At 39.3% G+C, this 21,269-nt stretch overlaps 2 protein-coding genes across 3 annotated transcripts in view; one reads left to right on the top strand and one right to left on the bottom strand.

Moving 5' to 3' along the window:
* Positions 1-34: 34 nt before the first annotated feature.
* Positions 35-5,321, bottom strand: rps10 (ribosomal protein S10). 2 transcript variants are annotated; one of them, XM_084929276.1, is made up of 6 exons: positions 5,198-5,321; positions 4,594-4,743; positions 2,174-2,348; positions 1,455-1,535; positions 379-434; positions 35-120 (listed from the first exon to the last, which is right to left on the bottom strand). In XM_084929276.1, the coding sequence occupies exons 2-6, from the start codon at positions 4,741-4,743 to the stop codon at positions 79-81; spliced, it is 504 nt and encodes a 167-aa protein (XP_084785402.1). In that variant the 5' UTR covers positions 5,198-5,321; the 3' UTR covers positions 35-78. The 2 variants fall into 2 exon arrangements, with proteins under 2 accessions (XP_084785402.1, XP_084785403.1); XM_084929277.1 differs by having other exon boundaries at positions 1,455-1,532.
* A 1,042-nt stretch (positions 5,322-6,363) lies between these two features.
* The window catches only part of pacsin1b (protein kinase C and casein kinase substrate in neurons 1b), a 31,582-nt gene continuing 16,676 nt past the window's right edge, over positions 6,364-21,269 (top strand). Inside the window, exon 1 of the mRNA XM_084929274.1 lies at positions 6,364-6,514. The gene's annotated coding sequence lies outside the window, so the exon portion shown is untranslated. The remainder of the gene's footprint in view (positions 6,515-21,269) is intronic.

The raw sequence follows: 21,269 nt of genomic DNA, 5'->3' as shown, positions 1-21,269 counted from the left end.
AATACTTTGAAAAGAAAAGCACAAACAGACCGAGTTGTATTTGGATTTTCTTTATTGTACACAAAGAGAGAGTGAAATTTACTGAGGCTGCTGTCCTCTGCCGCGTCCAAAGCCACCTCTCTGCAACAGAAAAATGTTGTCAGTCGACCAACATGTTCAATACAAGTTTTCCAGCTGCACTGTATAAACCACATTTAGCTTTCTGACATTCCTTTTTAAAACCCATGTAAAACCGCACCCACAAATTTAGGGAGGAGTGCCTTTGTTGTTCTGCTGTAGAAAACAATTCTTATAACAGAAAAACATTCAAGATCAAGAGGTTTTTGTTGCCAGCCCATTTCTCAAAATACCCGCATGAAACAAAGGAAATGTACTTACGAACTGGAACTCTGTGGCAGCTCCAGCACCGGCCTCTGCCTTCTTGTCAGCACCAGCTAAAGGAGAAGTTATGAGTTAAGAGGTCAGCCAGTAACTTTCAGAAATGTCAAACTTGTTAAAACTTCACCATAACATGTCAAATATATACCAAAATTAGACCAGGGGGAGGGCAGTAATAATAATTTTTACTGTTGTTTTCTTTGCAGATGTTTTTGATAAACAAGTTTAAAGTTCACACCAGCAAATTGCCTTCTGAACATCAGAATGATGTAATGGGAGTTTCATATGCCTCATTTTTAAAATCCAAATCCTCCACATACATTGATTTTTGTCTTTGTCATATAAGCTCAATCCTTTCAATAATATATATTTGATAACATGTCATTAGCCATGTTATGATTTCATCTGAATCATTGTGATCATTTTGTTGTAGAACAGTTTTCTAAAGGAAACATGATTTAGATTCTCACCTAAGAACATATTTAACATGTCATTTGCTTTTGTTTTGGCACAAGCACTACTGGTTTGGAAACAGGCTGTGATTTGGCTTAAAACAAACCATTTTACAACATTACATTTACCATTAACGCTTAACATTTTCCAGGGCATTGGTTTCTACCGCCATCTAAAGGCGACATAGCCAGTGTAAAGTTTTTACATGCAGTGATTCAGACAGCCACTAGAGGTCCTCCAACTTTAAAATTTTATACAAATCTACTCAAAGTTTATTGAGGTGCTCGGATGTCTGCAGATGCCTGTACTTTTTGGAGGCAGGTAATTTCAGAGCTTTGTGCGGTTAAAACTATTGGTGTTAATATCTGCGTGACCAGCCTATAAGAATTAGGACTGAGGTGCTCATTCAGACAAGAGTAGACAAACTATAGGAACATGTGATGGGTCACATCACTGCATTTTCACATTTCACTCTGAAAAATCAAGACATTTTATTAATGCATAACACCACCGTATGATTTAATGATTCAAAATTACCACTTTAGTTTGCATCATTCATATAAACATCACAAGACCACATGAGCAACTCATAATGTGACTAGTGTAGTTGGTGTTATACGTACGGGGCGCGGCAGATCGCCTGTAAGCATCTCTGTCAGCCTCCCCACGGTTAAGGCGGGCGGGCCTCTCTCCTTCCACTCCTGCTGGTAAAAAGATCACAAAACATTAAGCTCCAGTTTTCCTGGCTTTCCAAAAGAGGAAATTCAATAGGCTTTAAAATTCTTTAATTTTAATGCTAACAATTCTCACTAAATATGAGTCTTTGGACTCTGGGGTCCCTCTTTTGAGTTTATTAATGAACTACTTAAATTTGTATGCTTTACAACACCCTCTAACAGCAAGAGGAGACCATAACATTTTATGTGGCACTTAATTGCTGAAACCTCTTTAGCATATTTTCATAAGATCCAATTGAAGATGCCAATTGAAACTGCAACTTCAGCTTCAACGAAAGGCAAGGAAATTCTGAAATGAGATTGTTACGATCTAGTTCAGAAGTCAATCAAAATATTTTCATTGATAAAGAGAAAAAATTAAACCTTATTTAGAACAGATCACACTCAGGATCCAGAACATCTAAAACAACCTGCTGAAGTTTAGATTAGCAACTTTGATTTCTGGAAAACTGTGTTTGAGCACCAGATTTTTTCACAATCAGCTTCAATATCATTTATAACCTCAGGAAGCATTAACATATTAAATACTATTACTAGTATTTCTGGCTTCAGGAAATGAAAAATCAAAACTTATTAGAAACAAGCATGTATGATAGATGTTTTACCCTTGGGCCTGGGCCTTGCGGTCTCAGGGCGGGTCTGGCGGCGCAGGGTGGCGGGCACGATCTCAGGGGGAAGGTGGAGGAAGTCTCTCAGGTACTGGATGCCCTCATTGGTGAGGTACCAGTAGAAATGGCGCCAGGCAAATTGCTCCTTGACGTACCCACAGGACTTCAGAGACTGCACGGAAAAGCACAATTACCACATTATACTGACTACCACAATAAATCAGTACAAAATCTAGGTTGGTATGGCAGGACTATGCAGAAAGTATCTTTAGGCTTCTTGCTCAGGTAAGTGCACAGAAAGCAAGTAAGTGCACAACAGTGCTAACCACCACACACACCATACTGCCCTACAATCATTCCAAAAGATAAAATGAACTCAGATGCAATAAATTCTGAGCCGACACCAACACCCATGTGAAAAATGTTTGAAAGAGCAAATAATCAGCCACACAAGTTTACGAAACCTGAAAGGCCACAAAAGATACACATCAGTAATATCCTACTGTAAATGCCATTTGCCATGAGTGTGACGGCAGTAAAAATCAGCTAAATGTTACATCCTCTGTGAAAGCCGAAGAAAAATAAATAAATAAAAAATAAACAGATACATGCTGATTTTTTCCCCACATACAACAGTGGACCAAATCAAACCGTCTATTAAAAACTGGTGGGGCACACACAAAGAGGGGACAGGTCCTGACATTTTGTTTCCATTATGGCAGGCATTGCATAAAACACTGGGATGTGAGCGCCATGCACAAGGTGGCGATGGCATCAGCCACTTGTATACATTACACAGTAAACTCTACAAAGACACACTGCAGAAGTCTAAATCAAGGACTCATAGGTGTACCAGATGACCACATGCCACAGAACTAAATGCAGCAGCCTAGGTTCGCCTTCAAGCCAAGTCCTTTTGCTGCATGCATTCCCTTAATTCCTCTCTTCTTAACGGCTCTATATTATAAATACAAAAAGAAAAGTCTAAATCTGCACTCACTCCCGCTCTTCTGGGAGGATAGGAAGGGAGTCCCAAACTAGAGTATCCTGAATTTGCCTCGGGTTTAGTCACCCCAATCTGGACCACGCCTAAACAAAAATCTTCCCTAAGAGGTGTAATAACAACATGCCCAAACCATCCAAATTGGCTCATTTTGATGCAGAGGAGCTTCACTTCAGAATTAACTGCTGAAAAGTAGGGCTGCCACGATTAGTCGACTAGTCACGATTACGTCGACTATCAAAATCGTCGACGACAAATTTAATAGTCGACGCGTCGTTTGAAGCTTTGTAAGATCCCAAAAGACGCAGGAATAAGTAGTAGGATTTAAGAGTGTAATAACGGACTGAAACAGAAGATGGCAGCACTGCATGTACAAGGATGCCAGCTGCCGTTAAACCCCGAAGAAGAAGAAGCTGTGTCCCAGAATTCATAGCGCGGCCCAGCTCAGTTTCCAACAATGGCGGCAGCTAGTTAGTTTTAATACTACTCTTATTATTCTTTCTGGGTCATAAAATAAACGTTTAACGTGTTTTCAGGCGAGAATGTAGCTGTGTAAACTTCAAATATCTGTTCAGTTTATCAAGACACCACATATTTTCAAAAGCGCTCCGACGTTTTCGGAGACGTCTGTTACCCACCAGCTCGATAGCGAGCTGGGGTTCAAGCCTCACTAGAGCCCGTGAGAACACCGGACTCTGGGCAAATCGTTTTCAAACCCACCGCCGTCTTTCGCTACTCAGGTTAAAAATGACATATAAGTAACTTGGATAACTTAAAAATGTTATTGTTTGGCTTTTTTCAGTATTTTATTTGTTCCTGAGTAAATCGGCTGAGTTTATTGAACTCCACTGATACAATCTGCACATTTAATTAAAATTTAATAAACTACCATCTTGTCTTTATTTTTAGTTAGCACATACCTTAAACACTTCAAGCTGTAAGCTAGTGATAGTTATATAAGAGCAGATGCATGCTGGTGCAATAAGATGTCCGTTTTACTACAATAGATGCATGATCTGATTAGTCGACTAATCGCAAAAATAATCGGTGACTAGTCGACTATCAAAATAATCGTTTGTGGCAGCCCTACTGAAAAGAAATATAATTCTCATCCCTTAACTTTCTCTAACCCAAACATGTAAGGGGGACATTGTCCAGACAGCATGGTACTGTTTAACTACTAAACAACTTTCACAGGTACACAACCAGGACTTGATATCTGGACTGACAAATGACGTCTTCCCACTTAAAAACACATAAACCCAGAACTAAGTGATGCTCAAAACACATTCATGATCACTTGGTCACATTCCCCCCACTTTCTTCTGCCCACGAGCCCATTTACAGTCACTACATCTCAGTTAATTCTAGTCTTGGTGAGAACTTTACAAGCTGGACCTTCGTTCTTTCTCACCTGCATCGCTTTCATCACGTGAAGGTTGGGTACATTCTTGTCAGCAAGCTCAGGATGCTTGGCCAGGTGGACGTCTTTCTTGGCCACCATGACTCCCTCCTTGAAGAGGAGCTCGTAGATAGCAATGCGGTTCTTCTTGGGCATCAGCATCTGCATTAGGAGACAACGTGCATCAGATTCCTGGAACTCAACCCATACTTACAGCAGCCTCAATAATAGCATGCTAACTGGCTAGCGTGCTAAGACACATCTAGTAATGAAAATCAAATCGCTGAAGAGACAATCAGCGGACGCTTTAATAACTCAATACATCAGGAATGTTTGGACACATTCACATCAACAGCCACTCTGTTTTATAGAAATTAAAAGCTAATATCTGAAGACCGCGTCACAGCAGAAATATGGCAGCCGTTCGTGTACGCCGAAGCCGGGGTTACTTCTCCACTTCTAAGCCGAATATCAACGACTGAGAGGCGTTTAAGGCTAAAATACGCATATGTCTCCATTTATAATTTTAATAACAATGAAAAAACGATTATTTTTATTTCACAAAATCTGAGATGGTGAAGATATATTTGGATTATTACGCCGGGTCTCACTTTACCTTTCCACTTGTTAAGGGGACCGGAGCCGGAAGGAAAGCTTCTCTTCGATCAGGAAGGTTTATGCTGTGGCGCGGGCCGGCTGGAAAGGCTCGCCCTCTGCTGGTGTGGAGGGGAAACGTATCCTGTAGCTGCAAAGTTTGGGGTCATCCTTTAAAACCAGCTGCACGAGCTGATCAGCGACTTCTTCTTAGTTTAAAAAAGACGTGAGGGGTATTTCAAAACTCAACAAAATCATCCACTAGTGCTCTGTGCTTCTTCTCCTTCTGTATGACTTTGTTTATTTGTAATATTAATATTACAAATAATAAATAAACAAATAAATAAATACAGTGATTTATTTTACACAGCAGTGATTCAAAGGCTTCAGAAACATGGACCCTGGATAGCAAGATGCAGCCCTCCAAGAAAAGAAAGTTACACCTGCAGAAAATCTTCATATCTACCTGGAATATTTTTAAATATGCATAAGAGCAGACAGACCTTTTTTTTTTTACTGAAGGGATGTGGCATTTAAAAGAAATGTGTTGTATGCAGTCCATTTATTTGCATGGAAGCTTCTTTCAGAATAAAGAAGTAAAAATTTCGGGGTATTTTCCCAACCTGACTCGAAATACATTTGGTCTGTTTCATACATACATACTTTTCCTTTAAGAGTAAATAGTATTATGGGCTATTTCTACTCCATTTTTAGTTTATTTTTACACAGACTACACACAGTCACAGTGTGTTAACACACAGGCAATGAAGTATATTCAGTATAATATATAGCAAATAATTAGAATTTTTTTCAGCTGAGTTACATCAAAAAGCTTGGTATAAATGAATGATAATTTTGTGGCAGTCATGTCTGCAAGAGTGAGTAATCAAAGAAGAAATAAAAATAAGATTATTTGGATAAGAGCAATTTGCCACTGTCCAAAAATACTTGTTCTCAGTACAGTGAAAAATAGAAAACATGTGCTTTCAGCTTCTCTAATACAAGGATTTCATCTTTTGACACAGTTTCCTGGAAACTTTGTAATAATAATAACAACAACAACAACAACAACAACAATAACAATAATAATGATAATAATGATGATGGTAATAATAATAATAGGAAGAAGAAAATTGGGCATTTATTTTGAAAGACCTTCCCGGAAAACAACCCCTCCGTTACGGTTGGTTTGATTTGAGCCGTCTCACCCTCCCCCATCTGGCGGCTCCTCTCAGCGGCGCGTTTACCGGCGACAGAAAGGAGGCAGTCTCGGGTGATGAATGGAATTATTACATTTTGAGAGCTCAAAGGAAGGTGGATTATCAATTCGTATAAATTCGTAAGTTTTTCTTGATTTCTTTCATAACAGCGTGTCTGCTATCAACAGCTAGCCACCGGCGGTTGATTTTTGTGATGAAGTAGCTTAATTCAGAGCAAATATTACTGCTGTCGGCGATAACGAGGCAGCAAGCGACCGCGACGATTGCCAACGAGATTCAATTAAAGTCCACAGATTTAAAAGTTATTTTTATAAAAGAAATACAAGTCTGCCTAAGATTTGTTATTATTTGCCTCCCTTATCTGTGCCTAAAACCAGCAGTTTGTATCTAACACCGCTGCTCTGTTCTGCTGCTTCATGACACTTATTCATATAAAAATGAGCAAAGATCAGCACATCTACAACCTGGGTTCTTAGTAGGAGTTTCTGTGAAGAAAGTGCATGAAGCATTGGAGAGCCGGCCGGCAGTAGCCTGTGCGGGCTACTGCAGAGGGCAGGGAGGGACGTCTGAAGTAAAAAGCTTGTCTCTGGGTAAAAGCCCGTGCTTCCTCCAGACCAGCACATTTCTTTGATTTATCGCTGGAGATCAGCTGGTGGTAAATCAGGCCAGACAGGGCTGCTGACCTCCCCCTGAGCAGAGTCTCTCATCTCTGTGTTAGTGAGCTCTGTCCACGGTTCTGAACTCAGATCTTTGGTAGGCTCTGCTGTACAGACAGACCGCGAGAGATCAGACCACTGGAGACTGTGCATCTAGAATGCAAAAGGGAAAAAGTTGTGTAAGAACCACAGATTAAAATGTGCATCATACATCAATTTAATGTGCAATTAAAAAAGAAACACTCCAAGAACAGTTTTGCCTTTTTTCACTTCCTGTGGTTCTGAAGGCAGCTATTAGAAACCTTCTCAGTTTGATCTTGCAAACTCCAAAGTCTGTCATTTTACCAGGAGGACTAACAGTTACATAAACATGTTCATACTGTAAGGACAAAAGTGCTGTATAAACGTGTGCGTGATTGGCTGAATGAGACTTACCAAAAGTAGAGAAGTGCCCGAATTGAGTAGAAAGGCACTGTGGAAGTACCACTCCATTTACTATGTGCTTTAATATCTGGCTGAATAGTTGTGTATTAAACTGACAACTGGGGTTGCCTGCAGCTCTTCTAATCCATTACCAGAAAGATGTCGAGGGTGTACTGCTAATTTGATCTTGAACTTCCTGAAGTAATTATTTCCCAAAATACTCTTTTAAAGTCACTTTTATTTAATTTTTTACAAAAAAAACCACTTCTACATTACAGAAAGCTTACTGTGTACATGTGGGTAGATGTCCTTTGCTATATGTTAAACTGGTCAGTTAATTGACCAATAATTAGGTGACAACAGTGTCAATTATTCATTAATTATTCACATTATTTGTCAATTTGAGGATCTGATGTTTTATCTTCTCCATAATTGTAAACACTTGAGATCTGACAGTGAAAAGTTGGATAAAACACAGCATTTGTGACACTTTTCTGGAGAATTGATGAAATTGTGATTTTTTTTATTTTTGTTTTTTACAAATAAACATTTACAGATTAAACCTTAATTATTATCCAAGCAGAGTCTTGTCCATCCAGTGGACTGAGCTTTGCTTTGAGTCTATAAGCTTATTCAAAATCCTTTGCCTCTCATGTTGTTTACTATAAGGAAGTCTTTGCAGCTCATTTCTCATCATCAAACTCATCATCCTGCTATGACAAGGCTTAAACAAACACTGCCCTGTCATAACAGGCACCATTTGCATGAGAAAACACCGCAAGCGAGTTGGTGCTCTAATTTTTTAATGATGAACTCCTGAAGGAATGTGATCTTTCATTGTGGGTGAAATTTCTTGACACTAAAAAGTGTTATTTATATTTATTTTGTTTTATTCTTTTTTATTTGAAATTACTTTTCTCTTATTAAGATGTGTATTTTGTCCTTTTTTATTCTATTCTTCTAGCAGTTGTACCAAGGAAATTTCCCACATTTTGGAAAAATAAAGTGTATTGTCTATAAACTTATTATGTGAATATTAGGAAGGTTTATTCAGCTACGATGACTGGAGCAGTAATGAAAATACTGAAGACATGATAGCAGCTCAGTCTATTTAGGCATGTAGACACTGGGATTTTTTCACAACCTTTAACTTTAAGCTGAAAGGAGAGCACTTATTATAACCAAGGTATGCAGAAGAGCGTCTCTGAGTGCACGACACATTGAACTTTGAAGCAGATGGGCTGCAACAGCAGAAGACCACGCTAGGTGCCACAGATGTTAGATAAGAACAGCAAACTAAGGTTATAATTTGCATGGGCTCACCAACATCAGATAACAGAAGACTGGAAAAACCTTGTCTCATCTGATGAGTCTTGATTTTTAGCGTCAGAATTTGGTGTAAACAATATCAAAGCATGGATCCACCATAGTTTATATTATCAGATTAGGCTGATAGTGGTGGTGAAATGATGTGGGGGGGGGGGATTCTCAGCACACTTTGATCCCAACCCTTTAGTACCAATTGAGCATCATTTAAATGCCACAGCCTGCCTGAATATTGATGCTGACCATGTATAGCTCTTTATGAGTGTACCTATTTTCTGGTTGCTGCTTCCAGCAGGATAATGTGCCATGTCACAAAGCTCATATCATCTCAAACTGATTTCTTGAACTTGACAATGAGTTCACTGCAATCAAATGGCCTCCACAGTCACCAGATCTTAATCCAACAGAGCACCTTTGCTATTTGGAGAAATGGAAGATCCTCATTGTCTATTTGCAGCCAACAAAACTGCACGAACTGCGTGATGCTATCATCTCAATATGGATCAAAATGTCTGAGGAATGTTTCCACCACCTTTTTGGGTCTATACCAAGAAGAGTTAAGGCAGTTCTGCTGGCAAAATGAGATCCAATTGAGTACTAACAAGGTGTAGTTAATGAAGTTGCCAGCAAGTGTAATATATCATGAATTGATGCTTCACCACAACAGTGGGGTCTGCTCCACAGTTTCAGGACCACAAGCTTAAAGAGGGAGGCCTGAGTACACACATGTTAAAGAGCTTTCATTTGAGTGCCAGCTTGGATTAGTTTATCTGAAAAATTAGTGACACTCATTTGATTTGCTGCTGGTGGTTCAGCCCCTCTCCATTTTTGTAGGAAGGGTGACAGATGAAGTATCACTGTTAACGTAATCAATTAGACTAAAACCTAGCCCGTCTTTGCTTTTTGTATGAATAATTAGGGATATGTCATTCCCAGTGGGAATAGACACAACAGTTTGCTTCCAGTTGTCATTTGTACTTTCCATGATTGGCACGTCACATCTGGTGCACCCTGCCGATGTTAGACGATTGGAAGAAAGCAATTAAGCTTGAGTATTTCTTTCTATGTGTCCCTTTAGCCTTTGTAACCTAGAATATGGCTTCAGACATCCTAAGCTATTCCATCTATGTCTGGCTTTGGATGAATGCAATTAAAATTTTAATTTCATCTTAGTTGCTCTGAGAATTACCCCAACATTAAATAGATTGTACATGTAATTGTTCCTGAGTTACGTATTTCCTCTCTAGCAAAACAGATGAGTGCTTTTGCTGCATGTTTTGAAAACTGCTGTGTGTTTGGACAAACTCTCCGGGTAATAATTTCCGTCGCTGAATGGAAGGGATCCACTTATAGCTATCTCAATACATTTTTAGTGGCTCAGGCTTTTAGGTAAACGGTTGAGCGAGCAGGGCCTTCGATTCTGCTATGAACTAGAAGGTAATTGGTGTCTCAGATAGGATCCTCACAGGGGATCATGAGAGAAAGCAGGGCTGTTTTGCAAAGCCTTAAAGGTTTGCATCCTCCATCCTTTATAGCTGAAGTGACACATGAAATGATTTGTGTTTTCACTTAGCTTCTCCTTAAATACCTGTAGATGAGTTGTGTTGTTTTGTGATCCAGTTGTTTTCGTGTAGTGTGGTTTGAACCAGAAAAAGAGTAGAAAAAGAATCTGCAGAAAAGTACAATTTTGCTTGTTTTTTTCTGCTGCTGTTCCAATAGTAAGATGGATTAGGCTCGTGTCTGCTATCTGGATCTCTTTTAAGACTAAGTTTTGAGAGCTTTGGTCAAAACTGACTTTGTTCATGATTTTTCTGTAGACCGACTAATCAGTCAACAAATCTGTTCAGCTTAATACCGGTAGATGTTTTAAATGAAGCATCTGCCTGTACATATGTGGTTTGGTATGAACCTCTCAGATCCCCCTTAAAAGCAAACCAGTAATGAAAGCCAAATCTATTGTATTTATTTACATGGGTAATATGTTAATGACTCATTTTCTGTTTCAAAATTGTCTGCCCAGCCACTGCTTGTGTTTAGGTACTGTCTGACTTCACTGCACTGTGCCTTTAGATTCTTAATCAGCACAGTCTGACAGTGACTGTGCAGTGCAGATCAGCTCCTAGCACAATCCAGACATCACATTTATACGCCTATAAATTCAGTTCTTCAGCTGCTCTTTCATTACCATGAACTAGAAGTGCTTGATAAACAGACATGTTAGAAGCAGAATATTGTAGACATTACCTTCTCTCAGTTCTGATTTTTTTCCTTTTGTGAGAAAAGGTATTTTAAAGGTAAATGGGTGATTTCATAGGTTTATATTTTGTTTTTTGTGTATGTTTTGTTAACCTGACTCAGCCTTTCCCCCCCAGAGGTTTAAAGCGCTACAGACCAAACAGTTAATGGAAAAAAAAATTAATTACATGCAGCCCAAGACTAAACATTTAATTTAAAAAGGCAATGAGGAAAATAATACTTAGTTGCAGTCTTTATGAAAATCTGTATTTCAAACTGGGGCTCGGGGCCCTGAAAGTTGTCCCAAGTTAAATGGATCTAAAAATAATTATAGACAAAAGCAAGTATTTTTCTTGCTTTTCCTCAAATTCTAATTCATTCGCAAATTGTTTTTACCCATTAGGGCAGTACAGTCTTTCAGTCAGATGCCTCTGAAATGTAATAATTTCATCAGGCACAGTATTTTTCCCGAGAAGACATTCTTTAGCTGTAGTTTACCACAACTCAGGCTTTTGTGAGTATCAGTGAGAGCTTCACTGAGCAAATGCACTTGGATAAGTTGATGTGATATGTGTCACGTGATGTGCATGCCTCTATTTACTGGAGTGTAATATATCAGTGCGTATCTCTGGGGCATCTTTATTGTAGGTGTTATGTTACAAAAGGACCTCACAGCTTTAGGGGAACAAGAAGAAGCTATTAGAGGTTGTTGGCTGGAGGTTTGCGTCGGTCCTCTGAGGTTCCAGCCACCAGATTTATAGCATCAGTGAAGAGCTTAAGAGTCAAATGAGAAGGAAAGAAGAGGGCTTGATGTTGCCATAGTGACTGGGTTTGTGAAAGATGGGGTCTGTGTTTGTGTATGAAAATATATGCGTGTTTGTATGGATTAGAACTGCACCAGTTAATTTAATGACTTAAAATGTCAGAAGATACATTTACATTAAAAAAAATATATGAAGCCTCTGAATAGGTGTTTTGTCCAAACACTAACACAAATTTACATATAATAAATATCCTGTTGTAGTTAACATCATGTAAAATCATCAAAGCAGAACAATAGCTAAGATATCGTCAGATGTTCCAAGGCCAAAAACGAGCTTTAAACTGGCTTATTGAAAGACCCAGAAATACTCAATTCAGTGTTTTTCCAGTGTCAAAAGGGTTTTATGATAGAGAAAGTTTAACAGTAATGAACTGTCTTCTGATAATATTTTTATTAGATTAACTCTAAACCTAAGTGTTTCTTCAGCTTGTTATAAAGTGTCAATGCGCTGCACTGTGCGCATTTAAAAAGGATGTTTCTTTCTTCTGCATGGAAAAAGTTAATTAATTAATTAAACCTACACGTTGTGTTCATAAACCATATGTGCACTGCAGAACCGAATTTGAATATAAAAGATTCCAACTTGACTGCCCCAAAGTTGCCGGTTGAACAGCAGTCTGCATAGTTTGCACTCACCTGATTGTATCACTGATGGTGTATCCTCTGAGTTGCTCTCACTTCTAGCTGCGTGAAACGTTTATTCATGAGATCAACAGCAGAGGCTTTTGTGTACGCATCTCATAGCTTTTAGCAGCTGCACTGAATCAGTAACTTCCATTTTCCTGCCCAGCATCAGCTTTGCTCAGTCCAGGCTTCAGTGTGTGTGTGTGGTTCACACTTTAACCCCAGCAGCTGAACCAGGGGTCTTCAATAAAAAGCTCACACTGCCTCTCTGCTGTGGATGATGAAAAAAAAAGAGTATTCATTCCAAAAAACTGGCATGAAGAGCACTGGGGTCCTCAAAACCTGCCCTGGATTATTGATTGAATTCTTTGAAAGAAAACTGGCTCAGCTCTGAACACTTAATAGCGTTTAAAACCACAAGGTTGGACATAATATTTTTCACTGCTTGTAATCAAAACATTATACAGAATTAAAGAGGAACTAGCTCGTGGGTATTATAATGAAAGTAAATGTACTGTGACTTTCATTCTAGCCAGACTTTACTAGGCTGCTTTTATGTCTTCAATGAATCAATAAAACCAAAGTATTCAAAGAGTTTTACCAGTGCCTCACACACGTCCATGCCCCAGCACAATAATAAAAAAGAAATTGTCAAATCACAGCAGGAAAAAAAGACTGCATTACAAGATTGTGTTTTTTGTACAGGGGCATAGAGCCAGACCTCTAGCCCTTTCAGTTTTTATTTGCCAGCACACTGGTCATAAATTACTTTGTGCAATTATGGGATATAACACTGGGGTCAAACAGAGCAGTCGCCCCCTGGGAAAAGCACGAGTAGATGACCCCAAGATGGCACGTACAGAGGAGATGAGTGCCTGTCTGTGTGGATAGCTTTCTTTGATTCTGGGGTCCCTGCATGTTGTTATCTGCTGCTGTTTATGGCTGATGTTTTAACACTGCTCTGTCTGTTGTTGAAGCACGTAAGCACACCTGCTTGCTCTGAGTCCTCTTATTCACAGCATCACGCTAAATAACAGAAGAGCTATTTAGAATTTTCCTAAAATGTGTTGCGGCACTCATTATCATTCAGTTTTTTTCATGCACCATTCTAAAAGAAATGTTATGGCTCAGACTGCAGCGTTCACATCAGCAAATCTGTATTGATTGATTGGATGCAGCGCAGCTGAAATGTTACCCTGATGTTGACTCATCCCTGTCTGTGCTCCGCAGATCAGGCTTTATCTGACCACCCGTGTGACTGTCTCCTCCCTTTGTCCTTTCTGCCCGTTTTAATCCCTGTGACGAGTAATTTTACGCCTTCCCTCTATCAGTCGGCCTTCCTTTAGATATGCAGTATCAGTTGTGCCTGGTTACAAGGTGCCTTTTAAGGAACGACAGTCTCCACCCTCTCTCGCGTTCAGCTAATTATTGATGGCGTAATGTGTCTTCTCGGGCATACGTCAAAGTTCACTCTTGCAGTGTGTGTTTGTAAAAGGCGTGGTAGACTGCAGGATGTGTCAGAGTTGCAGGTAAACAGACACTGTCTCTCAGTGTCAGGTGTCAGTTCTGTCAGAATTTCTCGAGGCAACGCTGTCGAGGACTGAGAGGCCACAAAGACGATAAACCAGGTTTAGTAGCCACTATGATCTGCACTGATGTGTCTGAATGTCTGCTTCTAGTCTGCTGCGTGTGTGTATTTAATGTGAAATTGCAGTGGAGGGTTTTGTTTTGTGGTTTTTTATGACTGATCCTGTGCCACACTTTAATTATGACTTCTTATTCAAAGGAATGAATGGGCATTACTTTGCATGCCTTCAAATACCATTTTATTAGTAGCATTAAAGACCAATGTAACCTGTGACGTTGTCAGACAACAGTTTTAAATAAATGTTCATACTTCATACATTATGCAATTCAACTACCAACATTTTGTTCATACGTTTATGTTTATTACTATTTAGTACTTGTGACTAATGTAACCTATGGCCAAAGTGTCTGGTAAGCTGCCTCTGACTGTGTAACTGCTGCTGGTATTTCAGACTCCACACAGTCACCTCTGGATTCACAAAAGTCTCTGCAATTTTTTCTGTATAATGCCTGCAGCTAGACTTTGATCTGTAGTGCCACTGTAAGTATTCACAGTGGCTTCTTAGTGATACAACCACAGACGATTTCAATATTAAATTAGGGGAACAGACAGAATAATAGCACGAATAAGGTGTTTCCAGCTACTGCATGAGTCATGTCTGCTTTTGTTTATTTTCTGGCTCTGTTGATGACCATCTGTAGCTATATTTCATTTGTGGATAAGTAACCTTAGAGTTAGTAAACACCTTTTTTCTCCTACTCGTCAATTAGATGTTTAACTGCTAACAATCTGTTTGCATCCTACTGATCATACCTGAAATGTACACCTACTTTTCTTTTCCTTATTTCTTGTGATGTATATTGTTATAAAGGTGGCTTGTCCTATAAAACATGGCTAGAATTTTGAATAATGAAACCAAATGCTTAGGCTTTAGGTGGTCTGGACCATTCTTTTTCTTCTGCTCTAGGCTCTGTGTGATGTTAGTGTGAATTAACATCCTTAAAATGGTTAATCCTTAATATCTAGGATGCCCCGGTCTGGTTGAGTAGAGGAGCTCTCAAACCTGATGCTCCAATCTTCTGTTTGGGCCAGGGCATCAGTCAGCTGAAAACTGGCTTAAAAGAAAGGTAGCCTTAAAGAGAGTGGAGATAGAACTGCTTGTTTTAGACAGATGCTCAACTGAGGGGCTTCACAAAGAACAGTATTACATACCTATGAATTATTTTCATAAAAACGAGTTTGGTGCAGGCCAAGAATGAAAATATAGAAGAAATTAACATAATGCATGTGGCTTCAAAACTAGGCCTAGAAGATTTGAGCTGACAGACTGCCTTGTTCTCGTTGATTTCAAGTTCATTCTTTTAGAACTCTTTAGGTTTGGAGTCTGTTTTGCTACGGTATAAACACTGTTTTTGTTTTCCATTTGTTTGACTGAGTAAAGAAATTTTTAACATATTTGTACCGGGGAATGGTAAAACAGTCACTCAGGAGAAGTGCCTCTCGTCAAGGCTTATTTTGTTATAACAGCAGCTGTTAAGGGAGGCAAGAGGCATCCAGATTCTCTTTGTTCATACACATTTTATTTACTTGCAGACTTCGTGTTTTCAGCTGAGACATCGGCTGTGATTCCAGAGTATTTTGCAGAGCTGGAGTCATGTTGTTTGTAGAGTAAAGTTTGTACTAGGATTCAAATCTAACTTTCTTCAAGATGTAAAATACTTTTACATGTAAATGTTATGTGTAGGCACGTTGGAGTGCACCTGTATTATATTGATCTTTTTGTCTTTACAGTGATGTGAGATCACAGAGTTTCTCCACGTGAGGTGGGGTTGTTCATCTCGTCTAACTGTTTACACAGCAGTGTGAATAATTGATGAATGTGTTTCTATTTATAGGACTTGAATGTGATGAGGGCAGCATGAACAGGTTGGTTCTGAGGGAAAAAAAAGAGTTGAATTTGAATAATGTGGACTGTACACGAGCTGAGAGGTGCAGAGGATGTGTGTTAGAGCAGCGGTCCCCAGCCCCCGGGCCTCGGACCAGTACCGGTCCGTGAGTCGTTTGGTACCGGGCCGCGAGAGTTGAGGCTCAGGTGTGAAATGTATGGTTTTCAGGGTTTTTATCGGTTTTCAGCGTTATTTTGTTATCGTTTTTATCGTTAACTCGGTTTTCCTGGGTCTTTTCACGTGTGTTATGAATAAATCTTCTTTTTTTCGGTACCGGTACGAGTTTTATTTTGTTGTATTTATCCGCGACACCTTAAAGGCCGGTCCGTGAAAATAATGTCAGGCATAAACCGGTCCGTGGCGCAAAAAAGGTTGGGGACCGCTGTGTTAGAGTGTATTAAAATTTCACATAGTGGACATCATTATTTGATCTTTGTCTAACTGGCTTCATAAGGCAAGGTGCAGTGTTGCTAATCTTTTGTCAGCTTTCTTTTGTTAATTTTGTCAGCTTTTTGTAACAAATCAAGAGTCTCACATATACAGACTGTGAGGAACTGAGTTGTTGGCCTACATTACATATTACACACATATTTTTATATGCATAAAAAATTTAAATCACTACAAAACTTAAAAACTGAGTTTCAGCATCAACAGAAATGAGTTAACAAGACATTCGAGGGGGATCAAGTAAGACTATTGTAAAGAATAACTAAGCAAACAATTAGCAAAAATATGAAGAAGTGAACAAACTGCCCTTCCAACCCTAGTGCCAGAATAACACAGTGCAATGCAATTAACAGCAAACACCAATTAGGCAGCTCTTTTGCAGCTGGGGCTCACTAGCCTGGCATCTCTAGCTGTAACCACCCAGCAGCTGATAAACAACAAAAAAAATAAATAATGTTCAGTAATATGCTTAACTTTTGTTCTGAATTCCTTGTTAATTATTAAACCTTTTATAGCCACCATGTTAGTAGCAGAGGAATGCTCTCTGGCCATCATACAAATTCCCAGCAGCTTACGTCAGTCTATCTCAGGGTCACCTACACACTTAGTATCATTGTAATCTCCCTATGACATAATCAATACTTGCCTTTTACTGCAGTCTACTGAAGGAATTAATGCCGTAATAAAATTAAGCTTTTTTTCTTTTTTACTTCTGAAGGATTTGTTTTAAATCTTGAAAGAGTTTGGTCCTTTAGCTTTTCCTTCTGATCTTCCCTCCCTCCTTTTGTTTAGAAATCAGAACTAACTTTGACGTTGCATCATCTTCTCAGCCTTTGTGACGCTATGAAGCCTTTGTGTGGGTCGTGGAGCAGTACAGTTAACACTGTGATCACCCATTTTAAATGTCAACAACAGATCACACAGACAATTTATGATTAATGCCTTGCTGAACTAGCGTAGGAGTAGCGTTATGAACTGTGATTTAATCATTTTTTAAATATAAGTCCATTTATTCAAATACAGAAACAGAAAAACAGTTCTACAAAATGTGACACTGATTCATCTGTAGGTTGCAATTTCATACCTGTTAATCTCTTATCTTGAACACAACTTGATCGGGAACGGGTTGGGTCTGCCTTATAAATTATAGTGAAGTACTCAAGTAAGAAGCTTCCTTGTACAGACCTTTAATCATCCTGTGTGTTTAGTCGAGCTTTTCAGGTTCCTTGGTATATATTGATCTCCTTCTCTGTTAATTTAGTATTAGTATATCCTGTATTAATATATGCTTTTAGACTGATTTATAGACGTTGCCTTTTGCCTTACTTCCATTTCTGTGTATGACCACTGTGTGCTCGGATTTTTGACTATGCTTTCCCTCTCCTTGCCCTGTGTTTGCATCCTCCCCTTGCAACCTGGTTAGTTAGACACAGGTTTTTCTTACAATTGGACATTGAGAGTCAGTAGCATCACAGTCATAGCAGTTGCACTTTTGCATACCTGAATCTTTTTTTCTGTTTCTACACTGTGTACAGACTCGCTTAACAACACGATGCTGAAGACCTCCGTAGGTGAACATTTTTTTTTCTTTTACACAGAAAACTGATCAGAAATCAATAAAGAATCAGACTTGTAGAACTGATAATGGTATTGGTGTCACTGAAATCTTATCCATATGCATACGTATCTGGGACAATCTAAACAAGCAAGGCCCACTTAAAGACCCAAGACCTCAACACCACCTGTTAGAACCTGAGAGTAACAGTGTCTGTATTAACAGTGATTAAATCATATATGATTATGATATATATGATTAAACCATATAGAACTGTGGTGGAGCTTGGTTGCAAATGGGCTTGCAGATGCACAGCAGGATAAAGCAGCTTAAATACTTTATATTTGTCAGTTGTATGTTCTGAAGGGTTTCAGTTGATGGGGGCTGGTGGGGAGATCAAGTGATCTGCCACATTTGCTGTAGAAGTTGACTTTGTAAGCTTCATAAGCTTGACTTATGCCACACTACAAAGCTCCTCCAGTATTGGTCTAAAGAAATGTGACTTTAAGTTTCTGCCTGTACTAAATCTGAAAAAAGTCCAATTATCAACTTCAATAATCATTTTATAGTCATTTCATGCTTTTATACAATCATATAGATGTCTCTCTTTTGCTGAATAGTCTTATTTTAACATGACCAGTCAAAGGTTACCTAAACACAATCTTTGTATGCATTTTATTTTACAATATGATCACTGAACACCTCACACACCAAAGTAAAGCATCCCCAGTGCTCAGCCCTGCAGCCTGTCTCCCCCCACCCTGCATTTTCTCTTCCTCTTCTCTGTCCTCTGCTACTCTGTCTGAGCCATTCAGGCACAACACCATAGGATTATCTCTCTCTCAGTGAGGCAGGCACACACAAGTTTGCTGATCATATCAGAGATTTGAGTTCTCGGCTCCTGTTTTCCTGCTATGCACACTGATGCACCGTGGCTTTGTCAGACAGAGAGGACGGCAGGCAGCACTGAGCAATAATAAACAGATACGAGGGGTGGAGAGGAGGAGAGGGGCTGCCTTCTGGAGAAGCCCACGTGTCTTTTTTTTCTCCTAGCCATTAGCCGCTGTTGATGGAGGACTCGGGGTAAGCTTTTGTTGCTTCTTGGTGGGCTGTGCTCTCTTACTCTTGGGGTCTTTTGACAGCCTTTGTCTGGGGGTTTTACTCTTTTGATGCGTTGATGCCACTGGCTTTTCACCCTGGAAATTGTGATGCTTTTTGATGCTTATGCACTTGCAGTGGAGGGATAGGAATTCCTGATGCTCTTCCTTGTTTTTTGAGGATGCGGATCCAAGATTGCAGGTTATACTTGGGAAAAAGTCAAGAGTTAAACAAAGCAGCGTGATGGTAATTAATTTTGGAGGTTGCCGCCACTGTTTGAGGTTGTATATGCATGTGCGGGTCGGTATGAATGCATTGTTTCTGCTCACAATGAATAACTCATTGCATGATTTTACTTCAATTTAGATACAGTCATATTTATATAATAATGTCTGTGTCGCCTTTATCGCTACTTGACTTTAATGAAAAGTGGGAGAAGCTGGTCAGCGGTTGTTTTCCCGCACTGCGATCTGCCTTTATGCACGCGAAGCAAAGGGCTATCCACAACAAAAGCCCCTCTCGGCATGTAGCTAATGGATTAACCAGGCATGATAAACACCCACTTCTTTACCCCACTCTCCACGCTGCATTGCTGCCCAGTTTGTTTTGCCCAGATTTGCCAGGTTACATCATAGCAGAAATTCCCCTTGATTATTTGTTTATTTATGGAGTAGTAAGCTCTGGGGGTGGGGGTGTCCAACCAATTTCCTCCCTCACTTCATCTCGGCTTTTTATTGTCAAAGGTGTCACTCCATCCTTTTCTCCATGGTTGACCCAAATAACCACACAGCTTCTGCCCCTCCCCCTGACTTCTTATCAAAACACATCACTGGTGCTTCTCTTTCCATTGTTTCATATTCTTCTCTGAGGCATCAAACATTTTGCTCTTAATAGCTTTTGCATCGTTTTTGTTGTTTAATGCAACAGTAATCTGTCTGCTAATATATTGAGCTTTCCCAAAACAGGTTTTAATTTGGTTTCCATATTCACAGTGCGTGGTGTGTGGAACAAAATGACGTAAATAATTTAACATGTCAAGAAAAGTGCTTTTTCTTGCCAATCATTACATGTTGCTACTCTCATTTGTCTGTCGTCAGTAACCATTTAGATTTGCATAAACACTGGAAGCAGGTGGAAACAGCCAGCCTGCTCTTGCCAAAACACATTAGCCAACCACATAATATACAGGTTTGTGTAATCCTTACAAGACAAAATGTAAATATTACAAGCTGTGGTTTCATGCTGAGTTAGAGGTAGGACTGTTTCTTTGCTTTTTACCTGGCAATCGTACACAGCCCCCTCGTGAAACAATAACCTTAAACAAACATAATAGAATTTGTTTTAGATGGAGCCAAAGTTAGCTATGGATTTTCCCTTTTGCACTGTTTCGCCCGGTTTCCAATCTACTTCGCAAAGCCAAGTCATTAGCTTCATGTTTAGCAAGAGTCATTAAAGCAGTGTTGATCTATATCCATATAGATCCATATAGATCTATGTATATATAACTCAGAGAAAGAGAGAAAATGAGAATATTTCTCAAAATGTTCGTTTAACATACAAAGTTTGTCATTCCTGACAGATTCACTGGTCCATTTCTCTGCATTCCTGGTTAGTCCCTACAAAATACATGTAAAAATAAATTGCTCCATATTTAACAGCGAGTGCATCAATACAGTGTCACAGAGGAAATTAGATTCTCTGACTGTAACATGACTTGTCTGTTGATGTTTTGTCTTCCCACAGTGGCTGTAGATGACATTTTACTTGCATTTCATGTTCATATCATTTGCATTTTATCTTGATCAGCATTCCAAATATTGTGGTTTGTTTGTAAATGTTGTTTGTAGGTCTTGTTTCATATGCAGACATTCACATCTTGCTACATATATTTATTAAAAAGGAAGCCCCTGTGTCTCTGATGCTTGCAAATATCTAAAGAAAATTAAGTTTGGAATGTTTTGATCAATATGCAGTGGAACAAACTAGCAGCCTATGCCTACGCAAGCAGTCTGGTTTCTCCCAGAGGAGATTATCCTGCAGTTATTGCTACAATGGCTAATCCAGGATTCTGTTTTATGTGCTTCCTTTTGTCCAGACTGAAGTGTTTTAAACGATTGTCTGTAAAACTGAAACTTACCAAATTCCCAACCCTA

Source organism: Perissodus microlepis, chromosome 5, assembly GCF_051167445.1.
Source record: "Perissodus microlepis isolate ML-2025 ecotype Zambia chromosome 5, ASM5116744v1, whole genome shotgun sequence".
NCBI classification, from domain to species: Eukaryota; Metazoa; Chordata; class Actinopteri; order Cichliformes; family Cichlidae; genus Perissodus; species Perissodus microlepis.
The sequence above is the reverse complement of the archived record's forward strand: the minus strand, read 5'-3'. Positions and strand labels throughout refer to the sequence as shown.

Excerpts from the sequence above, each read along its gene's own strand:
- rps10 (XM_084929276.1), bottom strand. The coding sequence starts at position 4,743 with ATGCTGATGCCCAAGAAGAACCGCATTGCTATCTACGAGCTCCTCTTC. Across the intron at positions 2,349-4,593 it reads ACGTGATGAAAGCGATGCAG|TCTCTGAAGTCCTGTGGGTA; the intron begins GTGAGAAAGAAC and ends TTTTCCGTGCAG. Across the intron at positions 1,536-2,173 it reads CGCAAGGCCCAGGCCCAAGG|CAGGAGTGGAAGGAGAGAGG; the intron begins GTAAAACATCTA and ends TCTTTTTACCAG.